Genomic DNA, 24,346 nt, shown 5'->3' on the forward strand with positions numbered 1-24,346 from the left:
ATGCCGGCCGCTGAGTCAGCTCCTAGCGGGAGCCCGCCCTGACAGCACTGGGAAAGTTCAGGCCCGAGGCGGCTGGGCTGCCCCTGCCTTGGCAGCTGGCCAGCCTCTGCGTGTGTGCGGTCGTTCCTAGAAAGTGCAGCCTCGTGCGAGGAACAAGTGGAGCTCCAAGGCCTGTCTGTCTTCAGGAAGTGCAGCAGGTGTTGAGGTCAAGCCATGAGAGCCTTGAAAAAAGAAACTCTGCAGGAGTGGCATGTGGGTACACACACGTGTGTGCTGTGGCCGACACCCAGCGCCAGTTCTCAACAGCATCAGCCCCGGGCCTGTGCAGCTCAGGGCTCAGGAGGCTGGCTGTTGGCTTCTGAAACCCTCTGAGTTCATTTTAAATTTCTGAGGCATACTCACTAATTATAGACTGCCTGACAGAGCACTTGCCAGGATGTTTTTAAATGCCAGCGTGTGTGGGCTTAGTTGCTCAGTCATGTCCGACTCTTTGTGACCCCATGGACTGTAGCCCACCAGGCTCCTCTGTCTGTGGGGATTCTCCAGGCAAGAATACTGGAGTGGGTTGCCATGTCTTCCTCCAGAAGATCTTCCCAACCCAGGGATCGAACCCAGGTCTCCTGCATTGCAGGCAGATTCTTTACCGTCTGAGCCATGTAGCTGAGGCCTAATCTTTCACCCTAAATTTACCCTCCCCCTGAATTTGGAGATCAAGAGCTGGGTTAGGGGGTCACAGGGTAAGAATGACTTTAAACTTCGGATGTGCACGTTCTTTTCTCCTTTTGAGTTTAAGTTTTCAACATTGATTTGGTCTATGCCTTCCCTTTGTCTAATCCTGCTTCTGAAAGTGGTGGTTAATGTGCTTGGGGATTTTAAAAACTTTTTAGTTGTGCTTTGGAAAGGGGACTAAAAAGATGATATTCCTAGGGAGAGCCTGTAAAAACTATTACAAACTAAGACTAGCTTTTTAAAAATTTATTATTATTATTCCAAGTCTTATTTCTTACCCATTTAACTTCTCGAGAGCAGAAAAAGATCTTATTAATGTGTGACAGTGTCCATTCTGTTCTTTCACACAACAGACTTTTACAGAAGCTTCTTGGGTCAGGCCCATACTCCGGGGGCTAAGGCCTCTGCTTCTCCCTTGAAGAGCCCTCCAGCTAGGTTTAGCAGAGGCAGTGTGGAAACCTCAAGAAGGGGAATTGAGTCTTGGGTTGTAACAATTTTACTCTGTCCTGAGTCAGTTAAAGCCCAACTGCCCAATCTGAGCTCTGCTGCAGATATTTTAAAAGTTTTGTTTCAGGTATTCATACACCAAGATAGAGTTGATTTTTGTCTGCAGCATAGCTAACATAGCTTGGTAAATCAACAGGAACACTCAGAAGTATTTTAGAAGATTTAAGGGTGCTGTGGGGGACTACAACAGGCATCTGCCAACTACAAGCAAAATTTGAAAAGTTTAAGGGCTCCACAGATTATCTTTTGTTTCTGAAATCATTTTATAGCCTATAAAGTCAAAATTATTTGATGTTTTCTCCTTGAAGAAACTTAGAAAATAATTCATCCTGTATTCATGGTGGAATCCATTTAGATCAGTGTTACTCAAATGGGGACTATCTCCTCAGCCGCTCCTGCTCCTAGGGTATGTTTGGCAGTGCTGGGAGATACGTTTAGTTGTCATGACCGGGGCAGGTGGAGTTGTACTGCTGGCACAGAGTGTGTAGCGGCCAGGGATACTGCCACACGTCCTGCAACGCCCAGGACATTCCCCACAACAAAGGATCACCTGGCCCCAAATGTCAGTAGCGCCAAGGTTGAGAAACCCTGCTCTAGATTGTGCAATTAGCGAGCGAACAGAGACGCTCTGCTTTCGTCAGACACTGCCCTGGTGCTTCCTTCGTGTCTTGGCCTTGGTAACTGAAGTGTTTGGCAACCTGGAGTTTTCTTCACTTCTGTTTTCAGTATCTGTGTTGAGTTTGTATCTTCTCCCATCACCATGTGGGAGAAGAGACTGTCCATTACTTGGAAAAGGATTGGGACCTACAACTTTATGTTCTGTCAGTGCGTTCTTCCAGCCCAGTGTTTCAGGGTATCTAAGATGTCAGTGTTGACTTGTGAGAGAACTTGGTTGCCCTTCTAGATGTGAACCCCAAAAGGTCAAGGCATAAATCCTCGGCAACCTTGTTATGTATTAAGAGATGTGATTATTAAATCAGCATTGGTTTTGGAACCTAAAGATGTGGGTTTAGATCCTGTCTGCACCGCTTGCTATAGCGCTTGGGATGCATGTCCTGTCCTACCATTCTGAACCCATGCTTCCATCTTTCCCAGAGGATGATAATCCTCTTTTGCCATCCTCAGGGAACAATTTTAGAGATATTACAAAGGTGGAAGAAGAGAATATGAGTGTGAAAAATCTTCCTAAAATGTATGCCATGATGCAAAGGTTAGGTTGAATTGTCACTAGCGCCTAAATGCTTTTTGAAGCTGTAACTTTTCAGTTTTTACTACCTTTATAGGGGTAAGATGTCGCATAAACGTTAGTGCTTTAAAATTGTGACCAAACTCTAGTATTCTGGGGTTCTCTGAAGCATTTCAGGATTATGTGAGCTAAAGCCATTGCATGTTTGAAGCTGCTTCTTTCCATGTTAAAATAGGGATATTTCTCCTTTAGGTAGAAGCAAGCTTTATGTTGAATTCCTATAAATACTTGGTTAGGGACTTAATGACTCATCCCTTCATGTCTGTCTCCACTCCCATCCCTTCCCAATTTTCAGGACTTGTTCGATCAGTGAGCCGATTTCCCTGACTCGTTAAGTCTCCTTTAATCAATAAATCTGCCCAGTTCATTTGCTACCAGGGAAAGAGAAGTCACTGTTTATTTTTTTAATTTTTGTTTACTTCTCTTTTGGCTGCGCGGGGTGGCTTGTAGAATCTTAGTTCCCCAACCGGGGGTCACACACAGGCCTCAGGAGTGAAAGCACAGAATCCTGACCACTGGACTGCCGGGGAATTCCAGAGAAGTCACTTTTTAAAAGCTTTCTCTTGGTTGCACATCTCCTTCCAGCATGTTGTGTAGTCCAGGCTATCCTCCCACTTGCCCTAACGAAGCTTCCAGAGGCATGGTTTGCACGCCTTACCTTGTTGTCACCTTCTACTCACTCCTCAACACACTTCAGTCTGGACTGTGTCTCTTGTGTGTATATCCCTGAAGCTCCTCTTGGTAAGGCCTCCCAGGGATCACCATGTTACTAAGCCCTGCCTGCCCTCACATCCTGTGATTTCTCTGTAGTATTCAATAGAATTCAGTGGGCTCTTCTCCTTGAAACATTTTCTTTTTTGCTTTCTGTAGCTCCATCCATTGGTTTATTTTCTGTGATCTCTTTCTCTTCTGTCTAAACCTCTAGAACTCCAAGTTCCCCAGGGCTTAGTTTTAAACCATCTTCTCTGTATTCTTCCCCTGGGCAATTTCTTTCACTTTCATGACTTTAAATACTACCCACAAGCCACTGAGTCCAATGTATATTGTTTGAGCCCGTGTTTCCATTCTGAGTTCAGTGGATGTTTTATTAGATGTTTTACTGGCACCTCAAGTTTAATGCATATAACTCTTACTTTCTAACCTACTCCCCCACGATTATTTCCTCCTTTATTTTGCTTCACTGTAAAGGGCCTTTCTACCCACGTCGTCATTCAGAAACCTTAGCGCTGGCTGTCTTTGTATACCTCCTACTCTGTCACTCTGTCTGGTGATGTCCATCACCAGGTCTTGTCAATTCTCTCATCTAGAATCCTGCCACTTCTTTCCTCCACCATCACCTGCTTAGTCCCAGCTACTCACTGCTGTAGCTATCAACAAGTTTCTGTGTCTTCCCTACCCCAGTCTAATTCTCCACACAGCAGCTAGAGTGATCTTCTAAAAACCAAATCAGATTATGTCACTCCTTTAATGCTCTTCAAGTTTTTTGGCAGTTGCTGTAATTGTAAAAGCCAGAACCTACATAATCTGATCCTGCCTGCCTGTCCAGCCTTATTTTTGCCAGTATCCTGACCTATCACTGTACTCCAGCCACCCTGGCCTTTGCATATGCTGGTTTTTCTGCCTAAAATACTCCTACCCAGCCTTCTGTTTTCACCTTAAACATCACTTTCTCAGAGGCACTATTAGTGTGGGTCATGTTACACCTCGGAGATACGACAGATTTGTTTGTGAATTTCACTAGGCAATAAAGTCACATGAATGTTTTGGTTTCCCGGTGCCTGTAAAAGCTGTGTTTACATTTTACTGTAGTCTGCTAAGTGTGCGGTAGCATTATGTCTAGAAAAACAGTGTACATACCTTAATTTTAAAATGCTTTGTTAATTAAAAAAAATACCATTATCTGAGCCTTCAGCAAACTGTAACCTTTTTCAATAGTAACATCAAAGATCACTGATCACAGATCACCATAACAAATATAACAGTGATGAAAAATTTTTTAATATTTTGAGAACTACCAAAATGTGACCCAGAAAACATGAAGTGAGCAAAGGCTGTTGGGAAATGGCACCACTAGATGTGTTCAATGCAGGGTTGTCACAGACCTTCAATTTAAAAAAAAAAAAAGGCAGTAGCAGCAAAGCACAGTGAAGCAGAGCACAATAAAATGAGGCTTTCCTGTATTGACTATAACTGAACATTGTGCTTTTATATTTGTGTGGTTTATTTGTTTGGTATCTGATTCCTGTACTCAGTGGTAAGCTCCAGGAGGATGGGGATGTGTTCTGCTTATCTCTTGTGTCCCAGCAGCAGCAGAATAATAGCAGATATTATTATGCGCTGCATAAATATTTGTTTCTTTGTTTTAATTTGCTCTGTTTTATTTTTTTTGTGAATAGCACCATTTCATTTCTTTAAAAAAAAACAACACTATTTTTTAGAGCAATTTAAGGCTCACAGCAAAATTGAGCAGAAAGTACAGTGCTTTTTCATACACTCCTGCGCCCACACATGCCCAGTGTGCACCAGAGTGCTGCATTCGCTACAGTTGATGAACAAACAGTGACACCTCATTATCACCCAGAGTCCATTGCTTTACACTAGGGTTCACTCTTGTTACACATTCTGTGGGTTTTGACACACATGTGACATGAATCCACCATTATAGCAACATACAGAATAGTTTTGCTGCCCCCCCAAATCCTCTGCTCCACCCATTCATACCAACCTTTTCAGATTGACTTCTTTCACTTAGTATTAATAGTGTGCATTTAAGTTTCCTCCATGTCTTTTCATGGCTTGATAGCGCCTTTCTTTTTAGCACCAAATAATATTCCATTTTCCGGATGGCCGCAGTTGATCCATTCATCTGCTGAAGGACATCTTGGTTGCTTCTAAGTTTTGTCATGTATGAATAAAGCTACCATAAACATCTGTGTATAGGTTTCTGGTAGATAGAAGTTTTGAACCCATTTATCTGTATATAGGTTTCTGGTAGATAGAAGTTTTGAACCCATTTATATTAACAACAAGGAGCACGATTGTTGGATTGTGTTGAAAGAATGTGTTCAATTTTGTAAGACACTGCCAAACTGTCTTCCAAGAGTGGCTGTACCCTTTTGCGTTCCTGCCAGTAATGAATGAGAATTCCTGTTGCTTCACATCCTTATCAGCATGGGTTAGTATCAGTGTTGGGGATTTTTTTTTAATTGACGTTTTCATGGAGATGATTGTATGTTCACACGCAGTTCTAAGAAATAATTTAGAGAGATCCTATACACTGTCCAGTTTCCCCAATGGTAACATTTCATAAAACTGTAGTATATGATGACAACCTGAATCTTGACATTGATGGGATCCACTGATCTTATTTAGATTGCCTAAATTTTACTTGTATTCTGTGTGTCTGTCCTGCTTTTTAACCCTATTTCATTATGTGTTTAACACATTTTCTGAAATTCTTGTTACTTAAAAATGCATTTGAAGCGGCTGATTTCTCTCAGGGTCGCGCTTTTGCTGTATCCCACAGGTTTTGATGTGTGGTCAAGTTTTGATGTGCTTCCATTGGTTAGTACAAAATCTCGGTTGTGATTGCTTCTTTAACCTGTGGGTTTTTTCAAAGGTATTTTTTAGTTTATGAATATGTGAGTTTTATCTTTTAAAAAAATATAATTTTATAACTTATAATTAAGCTCTAACCATTGGTGTCAAAGAACTGGTGTACTGGCAATTCATTATGATGTCCTTTGTGTTGACCTTATATATTATCAGTTTTTATAAGTTATTCATGTGTGCTTGGAAAGAATGTATACTGTCTATTTGATAGACATGGCGTTGTATATCTGTTGGATCAAGCTTTTTAATTGTGTTATTCATGTCTTTCTTACCCTTACTAAGTTGTGTTTGTGTGATCACTTTCAGAAACAGTTGAATTAAAATAATCCGGTGTAAGACTGGCTTTCTTTTGGTTAGTATCTTGAGACCACATGTAAAAGACTTAAAAATCTCTGTCTTTTTCTATTAGGTTAATTTAATCCATGTAGTTAGTGAAAGTGAAAGTCGCTTATGTCCCAAGCCAGCATATTGGAGTGGGTAGCTTTTCCCTTCTCTAGGGGATCTTCCCAACCCAGGGATCAAACCCAGGCCTCCTGCATTGCAGGCGGATTCTTTACCAACTGAGCTATCAGGGAAGCCATGTAGTTAGTTATTAGGACTGGCGATGCCTGTTTACTGATTTCTGCCTTCTAACTTTGAATTTCCAGTTTAACTATACTTTTACTTTGCTTCTTGTTTTTTCCGTCTGTTCTGTCTTTTGTTCATTTGATTGAATTTTCTTTAATCAAATCTTTTTCTCTTTTATTGGCTTAGAAATTATGCATTTTTTTTTTTAATGTCACCATTACTTCTTGCATGACATTCTTTCCCTTTGGCTGTCTTCTTCCCTTATGGCTCAGCTGGTAAAGAATCCACCTGCAGTACAAGAGACATGGGTTCTGTCCCTGGGTTGAGAAGATCCCCTGGAGAAGGGAAAGGCTACCCACTCCAGTATCCTGTCCTGGAGAATTCCATGGGCTGTATAGTCAGTCCATGGGGTGGCAAAGAGTCGGAAACTACTGAGCAACTTTCACTTCCGTCCTTTCCTTGTTTAGTAACTCTATATACAGTAAACTCAGTCTTGGTACTGAAAAAAATTCTTTTAGATATATATCTTTCTTTATCTTGCCCCTATTCTTGTACCATTGTTCACAAATGTAGATTCCAGAGTGACCGTCATTTGCCTTACCACTTTGAGGATATGGTCCCATTTATCTCCTAATAACTATTTTTGCTATTGAGAAGTCTGTTGTCAGTTTAATTGTCACCTTTGTGAATCTTTTTTCCCTCTTTTTTAGCTTTAAAAATTTTTCTGACTCTGCTGTTTTGCACTTGTATTATACTAGTGTTCTGGGTTTGAACATATTTTTATTTGCCCCACCTGGGCCTTAATCTGCTCCTTCAACTTGATGTTTCCTTCCCACCTTGGCTCCTATTTTTCCTTGACCACTATTCTACTAAAAGTATTTGAACCTTCTCTTTAGCCTTCCTAGTAGCTTTTCTGTATAACCTAGTCTCTTTATGTCTTTCTCCTGCATTCTGGAATATTTTCACATTCTGTTTTCCAGGGTCTGATTCTCTCTTCAGCTCTGTCTATACTACTTAACCAAAAAAGTAGTTATCTTAATATTGTGTTTTAATTTCTATTCTCTTTTTTGGTTTAAAAAAAACTGCCTCTTCTTACCATATGGTTTCTATTTCTTCCTTTAGCTCTTTGAACTTCTTTAACTTTTAAAAAACTTTTTATTATGGGCTTGTTAAAACCTTTTTATTATGAGAATGTCATATATACAAAAGAAGGAAATGGTAATGAACCACGTGTGTCCTTTGCCCAGCTTTCACCATTACCAGCATTCTGTCATCTTTCAGCATACTTGTTTTAAAGATGCTTTTAGATTATTATTATTATCTCTAATTCTTGGAGTGCAAGTTCCCCTTACGTCACGCTCCCCTCTGATGGTTTATTTCCTCTTGCAGTGGTTTGTTTTTGTTTTTCAACGTAAGCCTATTTTGAGTTGGGATTAGTTTCCATGGGATTCCCATGTGTTTTGGATTATGGAAGCATTCTGAAGGGGAGTTTTGTTTTCTCCTCTGCTGGGGCCCTACAAATTTAGCTGGTTGCCATTGGTTTTGGGTGTGTGCATTTGGAGTCTGCATCTGTACCTCTACATCTGTATGGTCCGTGGGATCACAAAGAGTCAGACCTGACTGAGTAGCTTACACTCACTCTGTACCTGGTGAGAGCCTGAGTTTCCATTTTCTTATGAGCCCTCTTTTTCCATGCGGCCCCTTGCAGATGGCAAGGTTCCTTGCTGCTTCTGCAGGTTGGTGGGCAGTTTTTTAGGCTCCAGTTCATGGCGGGGGTGGGGCAATGGTGTAGAAGTATAGTCCTTCCTGGCCTCTAGCTTTATGAATTTATCTCAGCTCTGGTTCCTGGCATGCAGGGGGCCTGTAGCCTGGACTCTTCTTTCTTAGGAGTGATTAAATCCCCAGTCCTCAGCCCTCTGCTTTTAAGAACTAGATCTGGGTGCTTTCTCCCTTGAGTCCTTCAGCTTTGGCGCCTGCTCACTAGTCTCTCTGATTCCTCCCTTTTTGTTTATGACACTGTAGACTCCGCTTTCCTTCTTGGTTTCAAGCTTAGCTGTGTGTGTAAGGGGTGTGGAGTATTAAATTTTATCCAACATTTCTAGTGGGGTTTTCTTTGGAGACAAGAAGGTGGTAGAATTGCTCTACATCAGACTATTCTCGCTCACGATTTTGTTTGCTGCTTTGGTTTTTCATTGGTTTTTGATCGCGTCAGCATTTGTGCCTCTCCTGTGCTGGGAGTTTGCCTTATTTCCGTGAGCTGTGTGAAGTAGGCCCTGGTGGTCGCCCCCTTTACGTGCTTTATTTTATAGGTGAGGAGAGGAGGGGGAAACAGGCTACTTGTGGTCTCAGAGCTGGGAGGCTGGGCTGTGAACACAGGTGGTCCAACTTCTGCCTCCATGCCTCTCCTCTCAATATTCCAGAGAGAGTAGGGCAAACATAATCTTTTCTAAGTTGTTTCATTAGCTAAAAGTAACTATTTTTTCTGATTTTCCAAGTAATTCAGACACATTTTAGAAAATATGAAAATTTGTAAGGAAGGGACTTCCCTGGTAGTCCAGTGGCTAAGACTCCACACTCCCAATGCAGGGGGTTCTGGTTCAATCCCAGGCTGGGAAACCAGATCCCACATGCCGCAGCTAAGACCCAGCACAGCCCAATAAATAAATATTTTTAAAAAACTTTGTATGGCAGAGGCCATCACAATATTGTAGAGTAATTAATCCTCCAATTAAATAAGTAAATTTTTAAAAGTTTGTAAAGAAGAAAATATAATCAACCACATAACTTCAGTATAAATGTAAACTTTTTTTGTATTTTCTTTGTGTGCTTTTTTTAAAATGCCTATTATAGGCACTTTTTTGTTGTTGTTTTATTTTTGTGTTAAGCTTTTACTACCTAATAGCCCATGAGCAATTTTTATAATTAAAATTTATTTTAAAGTGTTGTTTTAAAATAGTTTTATTTTTATAAAAGATATCACAAGTTATATTGAGTCAAATAATTTTTAAGATACAGAAACACATAAAGTAAAAGTCAGCCTAACCTTCCACAGGTCATTGTTTGGTCTATACCTTTTCAGAGTATTTTCTCGTCACAAATACATTTACTTGTTTTTAATAGATATAGAAGTTTTACAACTTAGTTTTTTACTCAGTATTATGACTTATCTTTTCACACATGTTTATAAAGATCTATTTGTTAGTGTTTTTATAATCATATCTCAGAATTATTGAAGTAATGTTGAATAGATGCTCAGGAAAAATTGAAACAATATAGAAAAATACAGTAAAAATGCAGAGTAAAAATGTACAGTTTTTAAAAATATAGTGTCTGGTTGCCTACCTTGCTCTCTCCCAGCCGACCCTCCCATCCCAAAGGAGGCCGCAGTTAGGAATGAATCAGCTTCTGTGACTGTTCCCGTGTGGTTACCTATTTAGTGTGTGACCACAGAACGTGTGAGAGCATGTGTGTTTAGTATAAATGCAGACTGTGTGTGTAGATGCTGTTTGACCCTTTGCCCTTCTGTCTGTATTGCGGTGGTAGGCTAGATTAAATATTCTAGAAGTTACAGTCTGCTCGATCTGCAGGTGTATGTATACGACTGTCTTTTCATATGTTTATTTGCCTTTTGTATTTGATCTGTGACTTACCCTGCCTTTGCTCATTTTTCTTTTTTTAACTGTGAAAAGCACAGGATTTGCTCTTAACACATTTTTAAGTATATAGTTCATATTATTAGCTCTAAGCACAGTGTTGTACAGCAGATCTTTAGAACTTTTCTATTTTGGATGGCAAAGTTATACCCATTAAGCTTCCCATTTCTTAACCTCCCACCCCCGCCCCAGGCCCTGGTAACCACCATTCTACTTTTTTCCTTTCTTTCCTTGAAATCTATTTATTTATTTGGCTGCGCCACGTCATGGTTGCAGCATGAGGGATCTCTAGTTGCGGCGTGTGAACTTTTAGTTGTGGTATCTAGTTCCCTGACCAGGAATCAAACCTGGGCTCCCTGCATTGGGAGCACAGTCTTAACCACTGGCCCACCGAGGCATTCCCCACCATCCTACTTTCTTCTTCACTGAGTTTACTTTAGATACTTCATACAAATGGAATCACACAGTACTTGTCCTTCTGTGAGTGGTTTATTTCACTTTATTTAGGCTTATTTACATTTTGGTTGAAATGATTTTTTTGTGTATGGTGTAAAATAAGAATCTGTTTCTTGAATGTGGATATCCAGTTTTCCCAACACCATTTGTTGAAGGGACTGTCCTTTCCCCATTGTGTATTCTTGGCATCCTGTCAAAAATCAGTTGATCATATGTGCACGGGTTTATTTCTGGGCTCTATATTCTGTTCTCTTGGTCTATATGTCTGTCTTTATGCTAGTATCATACTATTTTATTATTGTAGCTTTGTAATATGTTCTGTAATCAGGATGTCTGAGGCCTCAGCTTTGTTCGCCTTTCTCAGGATTGTTTTAGCTATTGGGGTCCTTTGTGGTTCCAAACAATTTTAGAATTGTTTTTTCTTTTTCTGTTAATATATGCCCTTGGGATTTGGGTCAGGGTTGCATTAAATCTGTAGATCACTTTTGGGTAGCATGGAGATTCTACAATATTAAGTTCTTCCAATTCATGAACACAGGATGTATTTCCATTTATCTGTATCTCCTTTGTTTTCATTCAGTAATGTTTTGTAGTTTTCAGTGTACAAATCTTTAATCTCTTTAGTAAGATTCATTTTAGGTATTTTGTTCTGTTTGATCATTTGCAAAGTAAATGAGATTGCTTTTCTTAATTTCTTTCTCAGGTTGTTTGTTGTTAATGTACAGAAACAGAACTGATTTTTGTATGTTGATTGGGTATCCTATAGATTTATTAGATCTAACAGTTTATGAGTGTGTTGTATGTGTGGCATCTTTGAAGGTTTCTATTGATTCATATAAGTGCGTGTCATCTGCCAGCAGAGGTAAGGTTATTTTTTTCCTTTCCAGTTTGGATGCCTGTTTACTTCTTTTTCTTGCCTAATTGTTCTAGTTAGGGCTTCCAGTACTATGATGAATAGAAGTGGTATGCATCATTGCCTTGTTCCTGATCTTAGAGGAAGAGCTTTTTTAGTTTTTCATCATTGAGTAGGATGTTAGCTAGAGACTTTTCATATATGGCCTTTAAAATGTTGAAACCATTCATTCTTTTCCTAGTTTGTTGAGTATTTTTATCATGGAACAGTGTTAAATTTTGTCAGTTTCTTTTTCTGCATCTCTTGAGATAATCTTGTGACTTTTATCCTTTGTTCAGTTAATGTGGTATGGCACATTGATTGATTTTTGAATGTTGAATCATCCTTGCATTCCAGGGATCAATCCTACTTGGTCATGCTGTATGATCCTTTTAATGTGCTCTCAAATGTGGTTTGCTCTTAAGGATTTTATTAAGGATTTTACATCTATATTCATCGGATAGTTTTCTTGTAGCGGCTTTTTCTGGCTTTGGTATCAGGGTAGTACTGGCCTCATAAAATGAGTTTAGAAGTATTCCCTCCTCTTCAATTTTTGGAGTTTGGGAAGGATTGATGTTTTAATTCTCTAAATGTTTGGTAGAATTTACTTGTGAGGCTGTCCCTTCCAGGGCTTTTCTTTGTTGTGAGGTTTTTGATTACGATTCAGTCTCCTTACTAATTATAGGTCTCTTCAGATTTTCTGTTTTTTCATGATTTAGTCTTGGTGGTTGTAAGTTTCTGGGAAGGTATCCATTTCTTCTAGATTATCCAGTTTGCTTGCATATAATCATTCAGGGTAGGCTCTTATAATCCTTTTTATTTCTGTGGCATTGTTGTGATGTCTGCTGTTTCATTTCTGAATATGTCTTCTCTTTTTTTCTTAATTTAACTGAAAAGGTTTGTCAATTTTGTTTATCTCTAAAAAAAAAGTGTTAGTTTCGTTGATGTTTTTCTGTTCTGTGTTTTGTTCATTTCTGCCCTAATCTTTATTATTTCCTTCCTTCTGCTAACTTTGGGCTTAGTTTGTTCCTTTTCTGGCTCCTTGAAGTATAGTTAGGTTATTTGACATCTTTCTTACTTTTTAATGTAGATGTTTGTTACAACTGTAAACTTCTCTCCTAGTACTGCTTTTGCTGCATTCCACGAGTTTTGGTGTGTTGTATTATGTTGCCTTTACTTGTTTTTTTCTATTCTGTTATCTTTTCTTACTGATCTGTAGTAGCTGTTTTGCATATAGATCCTTGTCTTTGTGTTTCAAGTGTTTTTCTCAGTTGTTGGCTTTTCAGCTTAATTATAGTTCTTTCACCTGGTAGTTTAAATTTTTGATGTTGCTAAACCTAATTGACTTTTCCCTTTATGATTTCTGTTATACTTAAAAAGGCCCTCCCATCTCCCAAGATTATAAAATATATATATGTTGTTATTTTATGGTTGTATTTTTATATGTGTATCTTAACTCCATCTAGAATAGTGGGAAGGATGTGAAGTAGGGATTGAACTCTTATTTTTTATTTTTATTGTTTAATTTTATTTTTAAACTTTACATAACTGTATTAGTTTTGCCAAATATCAAAATGAATCCGCCACAGGTATACATGTGTTCCCCGTCCTGAACCCTCCTCCCTCCTCCCTCCCCATGATTGAACTCTTTTAAAAAGCTGTGTTAAATGGCTGCGCAGTGTTCTGTCACGTGGAGAGAATTTTCACATGTTCCCTGTTCCCTTACTGTCACACTGTTAGGCTTCTGTAATTTTTTCTTATTATAAATAAAGATGTACTGTATATCTAGTTGCTGCTTTCAGGTAGATTCATAGAACAGAACTACACAATCGGGAGGAGACTAAGCAAGCAAGGCAGTTACCAGCAGGTACTTGAAGGTGCACGCCGCGTTAGTTTCTCAGCCGCACTCTTGGATCACTCGGTGGCCTTCTTCAAGTCACTTCCTCGTATCTTCCTTGTGCCTTGGTTTTCTCATGTGAAAAATAAGGGTCGTAATAGTACCTACCTCAGAGCATTGTGCTGAGGTTTAAATGTTTAATGCACATAAAACACTGGAATAGGGCTGGGTTAGCAGTTATTATTAGTTGTTATTGCTGCTGCTGTTTTTATGGACATAGGCATTTTAAGGCAAGTGACTTTCAGAAAAGGTGCTGGTGTTTTAATATTTTCCCCTGGGAATCTAGGAGATCCCATTGGCCCAACCCCTTCTTATCACCGAGTGTTACCATTTTTTAAAGCTTTTCTAATTGAATGTATGAACAAAGTTCTTTTTGGCTGGCCTGGGAAGGGGAGGGGGGTGGGACTATAGTCTCTTCTGTTACCTTCCTGAACTTTAAATTGTTTTCTCTAAGAAATGGCTTATATTGCCTTTTAGTTCCCTTTTATGGAGTTGTCCTTTAAAACTGGAATTTCACCTGCTTTTCAGTATGTGATTCCCCACCCCCCCAAATTCATCACTTAGCCCATAGCGACTCTCCGAACGTCATTCCTTTGGCTTCTTTTTCAGGTACTGATGTTCATTTGAGCCCCTTGTCTGCCAGGCCCTGTGCCAGGGGCACAGGCGCCTCAGAGGAGTAAGTTCCGGTCTCGGTATGAGAGAGACTCAGCCTGGGAGAGGTGGCAGGCGGCACGGGGGCGGCTGGCATCAGAGCTGCAACGTGTGTACCACCGTGCCATCCACCTGTGGAGCGGGGTGGGAGTGGGGTGGGCAAAGCCTTAGGAGAAGCTCTCAGATTGTCAGTGGGATTGATTTGTAAACATAATGCAACTCTTCTGCCTGAGGAAACTTGCTCTATAGAATCCCAAACTTGAAGGAAAAGTTTTGTTTTGTTTTGTTTTTACTTTATGCAATAATTCATCATAGCAGTTTAAAAAAAATTTTGTTCTTTCTATACATTTAAAATATGTAGTTTGAAAAAAAATTGTGAAACCTTTCTGAAGCACTGACTTCGGGCAGGTTTCTTGACCTCTTCAGGTCTCAGGGCAGGTGTTCTCCCGTTTGGCTCTCCCGTCTGGCTTCCTGAGCTCTGCCGTGTGAAGGGATGTCAGCAACCATTATGGACAGTCAGGTGATTGGTAGCTAACGGCGTGAATAAGCTGTGCTGCCGACTCAAATACTGCAGAGAAAAGGAGCTGGAACTTTCCTGTGGGGCGCTCAGACTTAGCCTTGTCTGGGCCACTTCACTCTTCTGCATAGAGGTGTTCTCATCCCCAACAGTGCGTTGGAGTTTTCTTCCTCCTTTTTGTAGGAACACCCCATTTCCGGGCAGTCTTCTTGATTATGGCATGAAAGTGTGATTATATGCCTAGATGGAAAGGCAGGACTGCCACCCTCTCTCCCTTCCTCCACCCTTCCCCCTTTCTGCTGCTTAATCAGAAAAGGGTCCCTTGGCTCTTTTTCCAAGCCACCGAGTTTGAATTGACCTTTGTTGCCAGTAAGAACGTGGGGAAGCACTTTCTGGTTCCTGCTAAAGTTACCTGACAGCGGAAGGTGTGCATCTGATAATTATAACTCTAGTGCTTCCAAGGCCTGAGCCATTGAGCTAAGAGCAGTAATCCTGATCTTATCAGTAGGGTTTTGTAGTCCAACAGTGTTGCTTCTAACAGTATCTGTTTTACTTCCTGGGGCTCCCCTCTCCTTTCAGGATTCTCCTATAATCCTGCCCATTACCCCTTTGTGCATGTCTCATTACCTCTTGGGATCAGTTAAAACTGGTGGGAGACCAGAGGTGTTTTTTCTTTTCTTCTTCTTGAGATCTGGGAATTGGACATTTAACATTACAGCATTATCCACTTGTCCAGTAGTAGACAGTCACAAGTGTTAGGGGTAATACCTTCAGAGACACAGGCATAGCAAAGAAAAGGTAGTTCATGTGTTGCTTATTTTAAAAAAAGAACAGTACTAACAACAGCAGTATTCAGCTGGAATACTTTTGTTACACTTTATATTTCAAAGTTACCAGCTGATATCCTTGAGCTTGGGATCAGCCCTTTGAAGTCTACCCATGGAGCTGACTATGAGGTTCAAGGCCCAGGAATTTGCCCAGATCTGAACGGTGGGTGGGATTCATAATCTATCAGATTATAGAGTAGACAGAAAGGAAACACATTACTGTTGTGTTGCTTTCAGAGAACACTCAAGAATCTCTGTAAAGCTGTAGTGTGTGTGATGGCGTTCTAAGGACAGGACAGCTTCTTAGAGGTTTCAGAATATGGGGAGCTCAAGTGAAGAGCTAGTAACTTAGCCTCTGTGCTTTAAACCTGAAGGAAAGGGTTAACTCTTGCCTTGGGGAAGAGTGAGGAATGGGGACTAAAATTGCTTTGGACATCTGAGCTGTGCTTTAATAAGATATTCCAGGTGGTCAAGGAGTAATCCTAAAATAGCCTAGATACTTAATTGCTTTTAAAGTCAGGCGCTTCTGTCTCTGGGGAGGCACAGCTCTAAGGAATGCAGCGCTGGCTCCTAAGGTCTTAGAGGCGTGGTCTGGTTGGGGTTTTTTTTTTTTTTCCTTCTTCTTCCAAATCCCCAGTGAAAAAGCCCAAGGTACCTTTCTTGGGTCAGGAGACGCTGGTTAAATGTCTCTTCTCACTGGAAGTTTGGCAATAAACATTGGGCTCCTGCTGCTGCCAGCTGCTATAGCCTGGCTTCATCCAGGGCTGTGGGATTGTTCTCGCCACCTGTAACACACCCCCAGAGACAGTGGGCTGTTTTCATTAGTGCTCCAAGGCGTCCTGCTTGATCCCCTGCCCAGCGTCGCTCCATTTTCATTGGAACTGACTTTTCTGATGTTAAGATTCAGATTCATCCTTCTTGTCCTGTTTCACCCCCTCCGTCCAGATCTAGTTGATTCTCTGACTTGGCTGCTCTTAGGACAGTCATTTCTCCCCGGTTCCACTGCTCTCCCCACCCCCAACCCAGATTCTCAGTGTGGCCGGCCCCAGTGCTGGCTTTTCCTCTCAAATCTTCACTGCTGTTTACAAAAGTAATGTATTGACCTTGTGAATCATTACCGAGAAACATTAAAAATACATTTTATTAAGTGAAGAGTCATATTGCTATCTTACCTGAAATACTAAATATTGTGATTGTATCAGTTCATTAGTCTATAATTTTAGTGCAGTCTGAATTTTCTTTGTTGCGGGGATGGGTGGGGAGGAGAAGCAAGTGTTGGGTCATGACAGATGATTCAGATGTTAATCTAGAGAAAATAAACAGTTTTTAAAATCATCTCTCTCTCTCACCATTAGATTCTAACATCCAATAAGTCAGAGGTTCTTATCTATCTTGTTCTCTTCCCCTTAGAACCTTTCACAGTATCTCGTATATCCTGGTGATCCAATGTTAGTATGTGAATGAATAAAATGAAAAAATTGGAAAAAAGTGAAAATCTCCCATAATTCCAGTCTAATTAGGTGCCTACAGACATTTGTATGTGTATATCATGCATTTTCCAACAAAAATGGATCATTAAAATCAGCTAAAGCACTGATTTAATCATCTGTTTTTCTGTTCAGAAAACATCCACGGCCTCCCTGCTCTTCACATTTCAGAGCTTAAATTTCCTTCTGGTATTCAAGGCATCTCACAGCCTCTTTCCACCTTAGCTATTCAGACTTGCATCCTCCCTGCCAAAACATGCCTGTTTATCCCCCACTCCACGCTCACTGAGACCGTAAACCTCTCAGCCTTTTTTCTGGGCCAGCTTCACCTCCATCTCTGAGCACCTCCTTTCTCCCAGCTCCCTGGCACTTTGTGTTTTGGTACTTTGGCTTGCTCTGCCTATTAAATGCTGTGTGTGTTCAGCTTGTTCTTCCAGCTTTGTGGTAGAACTCCAGTGTGGGAACCACTTTGGGGGAAGTGGTGATTCTCCTCAGCAGCCTGCACAGCTCTCTTAAATGAGGCAGGTGCTCAGAAAAGCAGCGCTGAGTGAATGTTGTGGGTTCTTTGCTTCTCCCAGGGGCCCCATCTCACGTTGGATTCCACACCATGACATAGCAGACAGACAGTCCTCTGAGGACAGGAAGCAGCCCACCTCCTGAGAAGGCCCGCTCCATTCCTGGGCCGTTCTGATTGTTGGAAAAGTCTTTCTTGTAATCAACCTGAAATCTTCTCTCGGTTAACTTCTGGTTAACTTCTGCTCGGTGACTCTAGTTCTGCCCTCTGGGGCTTTAGAGGGAAAAGGAAAAAAAAAAAGACAAGCCCGCTTTCTTCCACAAGGCAGCCTTTTCGATTTTCAAGGATGATGAATACATTGCCCCTTCCAGGGTTGAAGTGTTGAGGAGGCAGTATTTAAATTTTGAGTGGCAGTTAGGTTAGACTTTGATCGGTTATTTTTTTTCGGCCTTTTATGAGCAGGTTGGGAGCGCTAGGTGCCATATTCTTTCAGCCCCCTCAGAGCACTCACCGGCTTGTCTCTCTCCCCTTCTGTCTCTCCTGAGGGGAAGGTGGGCAGCTCCTCCTAGCCAGGATGTTCTGTTTGGAAGGTAGTGGTAAAAGGTGAGCTGTTCTTATTCTGGTGCCCTCAGTAGTCCCAGATAAGTCCCCTGGGCAAGACCTGTGTGAGGGCTGGTTTTCTGTTTGGCTGCACCTGCCAGATGAAACCAATGAGAAGAATCAAGGAGTAAAAGAATCTCCCGTTGACAGAGCCGCCCAAGGCCAAGCAAGACCTGGCATTTGTAGGTGTTCTGCGTACAGAGAACATTATTCTTCATTTCGTCCCTCCATCCCTCCCTGCGGTCCCACCCAGAACACTTTCGACTGTTCTTTGCACCCACGAGGCAGTGTGGTGGTGTGCCAGAGAGACAGGCAGACCTGGGCTTCGATGCTGATGCTGCCACTGAGAAGCTCTGGGACTGCGGGCAAGGTGACTGGCTTGCTCGGTTAGCCATTGTTTTCCCATCTGCAAATAACCCCCTCTCCATTGTGGAATTAGGGAGAAATTGCTTGGTTAGCTCTGGGTCCGGCCCTGGTTACACAGAAGATGTGCGGACACTAGCTTCCTGCTCTGCTTTCTTCTTTCTACAGCTTTCTTTCACAACCAATTTTGAGAGATTTATAGGCAAAACACTCTGTGGCCTCCCTGGGGGAAATGAGCTGAATGTGGGTATGGTAGGGAAAGCTAGCCTTAGGTGGGTATTTGGGAACAAACTGTCAGTTTCCTGTGAGTTCCTGGTGAGATCAAAGCCGGTAAAGTGAGCCCTCAAGTAGGGGAGGCTGAGAAGGTCGTAAATGGCAGCGAGCGGCCACTCTGGCTACTGTTGCTTCCGCACGTCTCTGGGCTGTTGAATCCTGGCTGCCTGCTGCCCATAGGGAACAAAGCCTCTTCCCCGGCTGCTCGACTGCATGTGGCAACCTTCAACTGAAATGGTTTACTTGGGGACCCTTCTTGATCTTTTTTTTTTCTTTTTTTTTTTTTAAATTTTATTTTATTTTTAAACTTTACATAACTGTATTAGATTTGCCAAATATCAAAATTAATCCGCCACAGGTATACATGTGTTCCCCATCCTGAACCCTCCTCCCTCCTCCCTCCCCATTCCATCCCTCTTGATCTTTATTGAGCTGACTCTTCGGGGGTATGTTTTCTCCATATGTGCTTCTACCATTCCCTGTGTTCCTCCTCCACTAGCTGCTGTCAGCCACATGCTACATTCAAGAAATTCAATCATTTCCGAGCTGAAAACTTCCCAGCAGCCACACGCACACCTCCTGTACCTAAACTTGAAGTGCACAAACGAGCTGTGTTTTGCAGCCGTTGAACAGAGTTAAGAACCAAGAAAATAACTTCTGAAGCCTGTAATCCTCCTAATGAAAGGAGGAAGGGAAGACAGGAGCTGTGGGGTTGGAGGCTCCATGGAGGAGCCCCTCCCTGTCTCTCAGCAGATGAGTCAGGGCTTTTTACGTGCTGGGGGCCAGGGATACCCTGACACGATGCTTACAAACTGGGCACAGGCAGGGGCACAGTAACCAGGCGACACCGCCCAGAGAACGACACTGTGGGCAGAGGCTTCCCAGAGCAAACAGCCAGACCATGAAGGACAGGCAGAGTGTAGGAATTACCCTCACCTCAGCCAGAAAATCCTGTGAATCAAGATGGAAGTTTTAACTCTCAAGACAGAGTAATGCAGAGAGAGTGGACGTGTCCCTATCAGCCCCAACTGAATATTTTCAATTATATAATGGTCCAATTTTGCCTTGGACAAAAGAAAACACCTCCACGCCCAGGCAGCTCTTTTCGTGTGTTTCCTTTAAACACTAATGGACATTCCTATCTGAGGAATGGGTCAGACTGGGGGATTGCTCATAAGAATGTAGTATCCTGTTTCCGCCCGGTTCTGACAAGCCTCCTTGTCCTCTCTGGTCACCATCCTAGTGCATTTCAGGGTAAAATCACAGCTCAAAGCCAAGCGGTTCTTGGTGGGCCGCGACTAGTCCACAGTCTGGCCGTCCCGGTGCTTGGACTGTCCTGTGACTCGGGCAGAGCTGGGGAAGACTGGCAATCAGGACACCTCCGTCCTGCAAGGCCTTCTCCCCTGTTCCCAGAGCCGAGCCCTCACACTCAGGTGTTTATTTTCACACGTAGTCACACCACCGGTGGCACCAGCGCTGGCATGCTTGTTTTCACACTCCCTTCCTGCTGCGGAAAGCCCTGTCTGAGATTCTGGGCTGTGGATTCCTTCCTCCCTACCCAGCTGATTGTTAAATAGCTTCTGACTGAGCATTCAGAGCGCCTCGAGGTTACTGTGATTAGCAAAAAAAGAAACTGTTTTTCCCTCTCTCTCGGTGACTGATAGAGAAAGAATCCTCCTGTGAGCAAAATCAGCTTCAGATCTCTAGCTAGAGAGTTGGGAATTGAGCTGCCACGGTAAACAGCTGACATAACAGAAGCAGCAATGATCCCCCATTAAATGTCTTTCAGCTGATAGGGGCTCCCGGGATAATTGACTTTCCAGCAGGAATTACTGGCTCAAACGAAATCACTGGGCATTAGGGCGACCTGCTGCAGCCTTTGAAAGGGGACCGTAACTCTGTCTGGTTTTGCTGACCTGACAGGCATAATTCATCTTGATTATTCATTGTGCTAGTTGCCACCAGATGACACCAGGTTTCTGTTGACTGTAATTACAGCATGGGTTTTAGCTTTTTTTTTTGAAACAGTGTTCCACTTGGTTGTTGGCCTCTCTGAGCTGAAGGTGCTGTAGGAAGGTTTCTACAGCATCTGCCTGGGGAGATGATGTGAGCACAGCCAGATAGCATTTCCTGAGCACTTCCTTACACACGTCTTTCAGTAGATAAGCAGGGAAACAATTTGATGGAGCCTGTTTCATGTCAGCTGACAGGGTGTCACTTCTTCTTGGTTATCCTTAACCTGGTGTGTGGTAAATCGCTGCTCTCACAAAGTGGGCCTACAGCTCAGCCCACTCCCCAGCCCGAGACATCCCTCCCCAGCCACTTACACACCCCAGCCAGCTGGCTGGCACACGTGTGCTTGTGCATGTGGGCACTTTTGGCCCTGGGGGAGGGGAGAGACAGTGATGGTCTCAGTGTGTCCAGTGCCATCCCTGGGTCCTTCATTGACAGGTGGGATGAGGTGAACAGGCAGCTTCTGCTCTGACATTTCATCCTCTCCACTAGCAGAGGGCCTTTCGGACTCTCCTGTGTGGTATACGTGTCTGTATATTTTTTTGAAGAGGTGCTTAATTGGTTCAAATAATCAGTTAATGCCTTTTAACAATGAAGATAGTTGATCAGATATTCACTGGAGCCTTAAAATTGTCAGGCAGTGTGTTGTGTGCTACAGGTACAAAGATGAAGACACTTTGCTTTCAAGGAGCTTACAGTATGTGGGGATGACAAATAATTCCAAAGTAATATGTCAGACTCTAAGCTCAAGATGAACAGAGAGTGCTTCCAGAGAACTTGTGCATCCGGGTGTGAAGGGAAGGCCCCCGCTAGAAGATGATGCCTGATTTGAGAAAGAAGAGTTATTCAACTGAATAAAAGCAGGAAGCAGATTTCAAGAACATAAACAAAAGCATATTTGCCATTTCCTCCCAATCAGTTGAATGGTGTTGGTTTGACCTAATCAATTAAATTAGGATTAGGTTTTCATTACTTCCCTAATGAAAATGAACTTCACCCTAATGGAACAGTCTCTCTGTATCTTGGGAGTAATCTCAGGCCCCCGGGGCCCTCATATCACTAGGCAGTTCTGATCACTAGAGTTAGGGCTTCTGGTGGTGAGGCTTGGCTGAGAGACCACAAGATTTTCGAGATCTTCATCTTTTCCCTTTGACCCTTTATCTTCCGCTTAAGTGTTGTGCGCGAGGCCAGGCTAGGTATCTTCACAACATACAGTATAATTTACAGGCACACCATAAAACATACAAACACATGCCACACTGAACCTGCAGAAGAATGGTTCACCTCAGAACGATGGCTTCCAGAACATCAACTAGAGATGAGCCAGTTCTCAAAGCTAGGCCTTTGTGTCCCCTCTTCCAGGGTTATCCAGTGTAAGTAACACCTGCTCACCTCCAGCAAATGAAGACGATTCTTCCACCTGACTCCCTCTGGTTTTGGAACCATAATTGAAAGCACAAAACCGAGATGTCCCTTTTAGCGGGGCAGAGGCGGTTACTCAAGCGGTCGGTCTTTCATTGTGAGCCAGGAGAGCACAGTTGCTCAGGGTCCCCCTCTGCACCCTAAAAGACTGCCTTGCCCCCTCACTCCCTGCCTACTGCCTTCTGACCTCTTGCTTCGTTCCCCTTTAGAATGGTGGTTTGGCCTGGAGCGATGATGCAGATGGAGGCCGGGGAAGAGAGATCTCTCGTGATTTTGCCAAGGTCTGTAATGTTTCCTTCGTGATAACAGAAGGGGCCGTTCTGCAGTGGGTTATTGTATCTGCTCCCCAAGGAATGAGGATAGCAGTGGCCTGTGAGTCTCATCTGTAGTCATTCAGATGGTTGTGTATCGCTGTTGTAAGACTTCCTACATAAGATGGAATTTATTTTCACTGTGGTGTGTTTTTGTTTTTTTCTTTTTTCTGGTGGGTTCGGGATTGCAGCTGTATGAACTGGACAGTGACCCGGAGAGGAAAGAGTTCCTGGATGACCTCTTCGTCTTTATGCAGAAGAGGGGTGAGTGTGCCCCCTACTCATCATTTCAGTTCACTGAATATTTACTGAGTGCCCACTGTGTGCAGGTCACTCTTAGCCATCCTCCCTGTGGAGGGCCAGCATCTTAGCCCAGGAGGACAGGAGCCATTTATTGCCAGTTGGTCCCATACTTAGCTGGATAATTGACAGTCAGGTTGAAGAGGGCAGAGAGGGCCTGGGTAGAAAATGAATGGAATGATCATCCAAATTCGGTCCTGCTTTATTCTTGTCACTGTTCTGATTAACTGGTCTCTGGAGTCATTTCAAATTCAAATACACTTTTTTTCTTAGCCTTATAGTAAGTAGTCCTGGATATCACTTAAAACTCGTATATGGGGCTTCCTGCTGGTGCATCTGGCTTAATAGAGACTTAGAATGGCCAATGAAAAAATGGAGGCTCTCCAGGATGTGTTGGGAGGATTCTGAAATGATCCACAAGAAGGAAAAGCTAACTCTTTTTTCCTTATCCATGGGCTCTTTGATTTTTGCACCCACTGGTTTGGTTGGGGTGCTCCTGCAGTTTAAGTGTAGGGCACATGGACATCCGCTTTATGGTGCTTTAGCACGTCTGGTCTTTCTCTCCTTCTCATTCTCCTGCACCCACCCGCCCCCAACCATCTCCACTTGGGACCATGGCATGTTTCAGTCTTGAGCCCACAGTGACTCAACTTCCTGGCTTTGTATTCAGTCACAGCAATGGGTTCACCAGCTGGCAACCCTCAGGAAGCATGGTCAGAACCCCAGCGTCTCTAGGAGATAATTCTCGGCAACCTGAGTAGCGGCATCTTCTTCATCCTCAGGACAAAGCCTTAGGGGAGCTGCTCCTGCCAGCATGTTCCCTGGGACCCTGCCTGATCGTGTAGCCCTTGGTTTCTGTGTCAGCTCCTTTATTGACACCTGGGAATGAAGTCGTCCTCTTTATCGTAGGTGGGGCTGTAATGACGGCCTCCAGCAATGAAAGATCCTCAGTTAACTCCTCTTTTTCCCTCTCTCCCTCTCCGTCTCCCCACCAACCTCATCCCTGTTTCTCTCCCCCTCCTTCCAAAGCCTCATTGCCTTCTTAGTAGTGTGCCTATTACTGCCGGTTTGCTTACAAAGGCAATCGAAAGTTTTGAGTCTGGGTTTCCCCTCATCACCAAGCCTATCAAAGCAGTCTAAGCAGCTCTAATTAGTTTACTCCTCCAACTGTTATCTGGAGCTGCATGTGTCAGTAAAAAACAAGAATATAATCCCGAAAGATAATGTGACTGGCAGCAATGAAACTCCCTGGTTGCCCTGAGAAAGAGAAATCCACTTAATACTTTGGTCTCCCCTTCCAATTACCTTTTAATTATTTACAAGCTCCACAAGCCCAGCTGGTGCAAACCCAGGAGCTGATCTCGTCTCAGAGGGGCTGCTATAGCAATACAGATTTTAATCAGCAGTGTGGCTCCACTGCTTTCGATCCTGCTTTATTGCTTTTCTCCCTTCCCGGAAGGATTTTTAAAGGAAAATGGAAGTTATATCAGCCTAGCCAAGAGTGAAGAT

The 24,346-nt window shown here is 42.7% G+C and overlaps 1 protein-coding gene across 2 annotated transcripts in view; it reads left to right on the plus strand.

Moving 5' to 3' along the window:
* Positions 1–24,346, plus strand: part of ARID3B (AT-rich interaction domain 3B) — a 48,659-nt gene that overhangs the window by 5,598 nt on the left and 18,715 nt on the right. For both annotated transcript variants that reach the window (XM_006046349.4, XM_006046350.4), the window contains exons 3-4: positions 22,436–22,507; positions 22,729–22,801. In XM_006046349.4, the coding sequence (XP_006046411.3) occupies positions 22,436–22,507; positions 22,729–22,801 (145 nt within the window). The remainder of the gene's footprint in view (positions 1–22,435; positions 22,508–22,728; positions 22,802–24,346) is intronic.

Source organism: Bubalus bubalis, chromosome 20 (genome assembly GCF_019923935.1).
Source record: "Bubalus bubalis isolate 160015118507 breed Murrah chromosome 20, NDDB_SH_1, whole genome shotgun sequence".
Classification (NCBI taxonomy): Eukaryota; Metazoa; Chordata; class Mammalia; order Artiodactyla; family Bovidae; genus Bubalus; species Bubalus bubalis.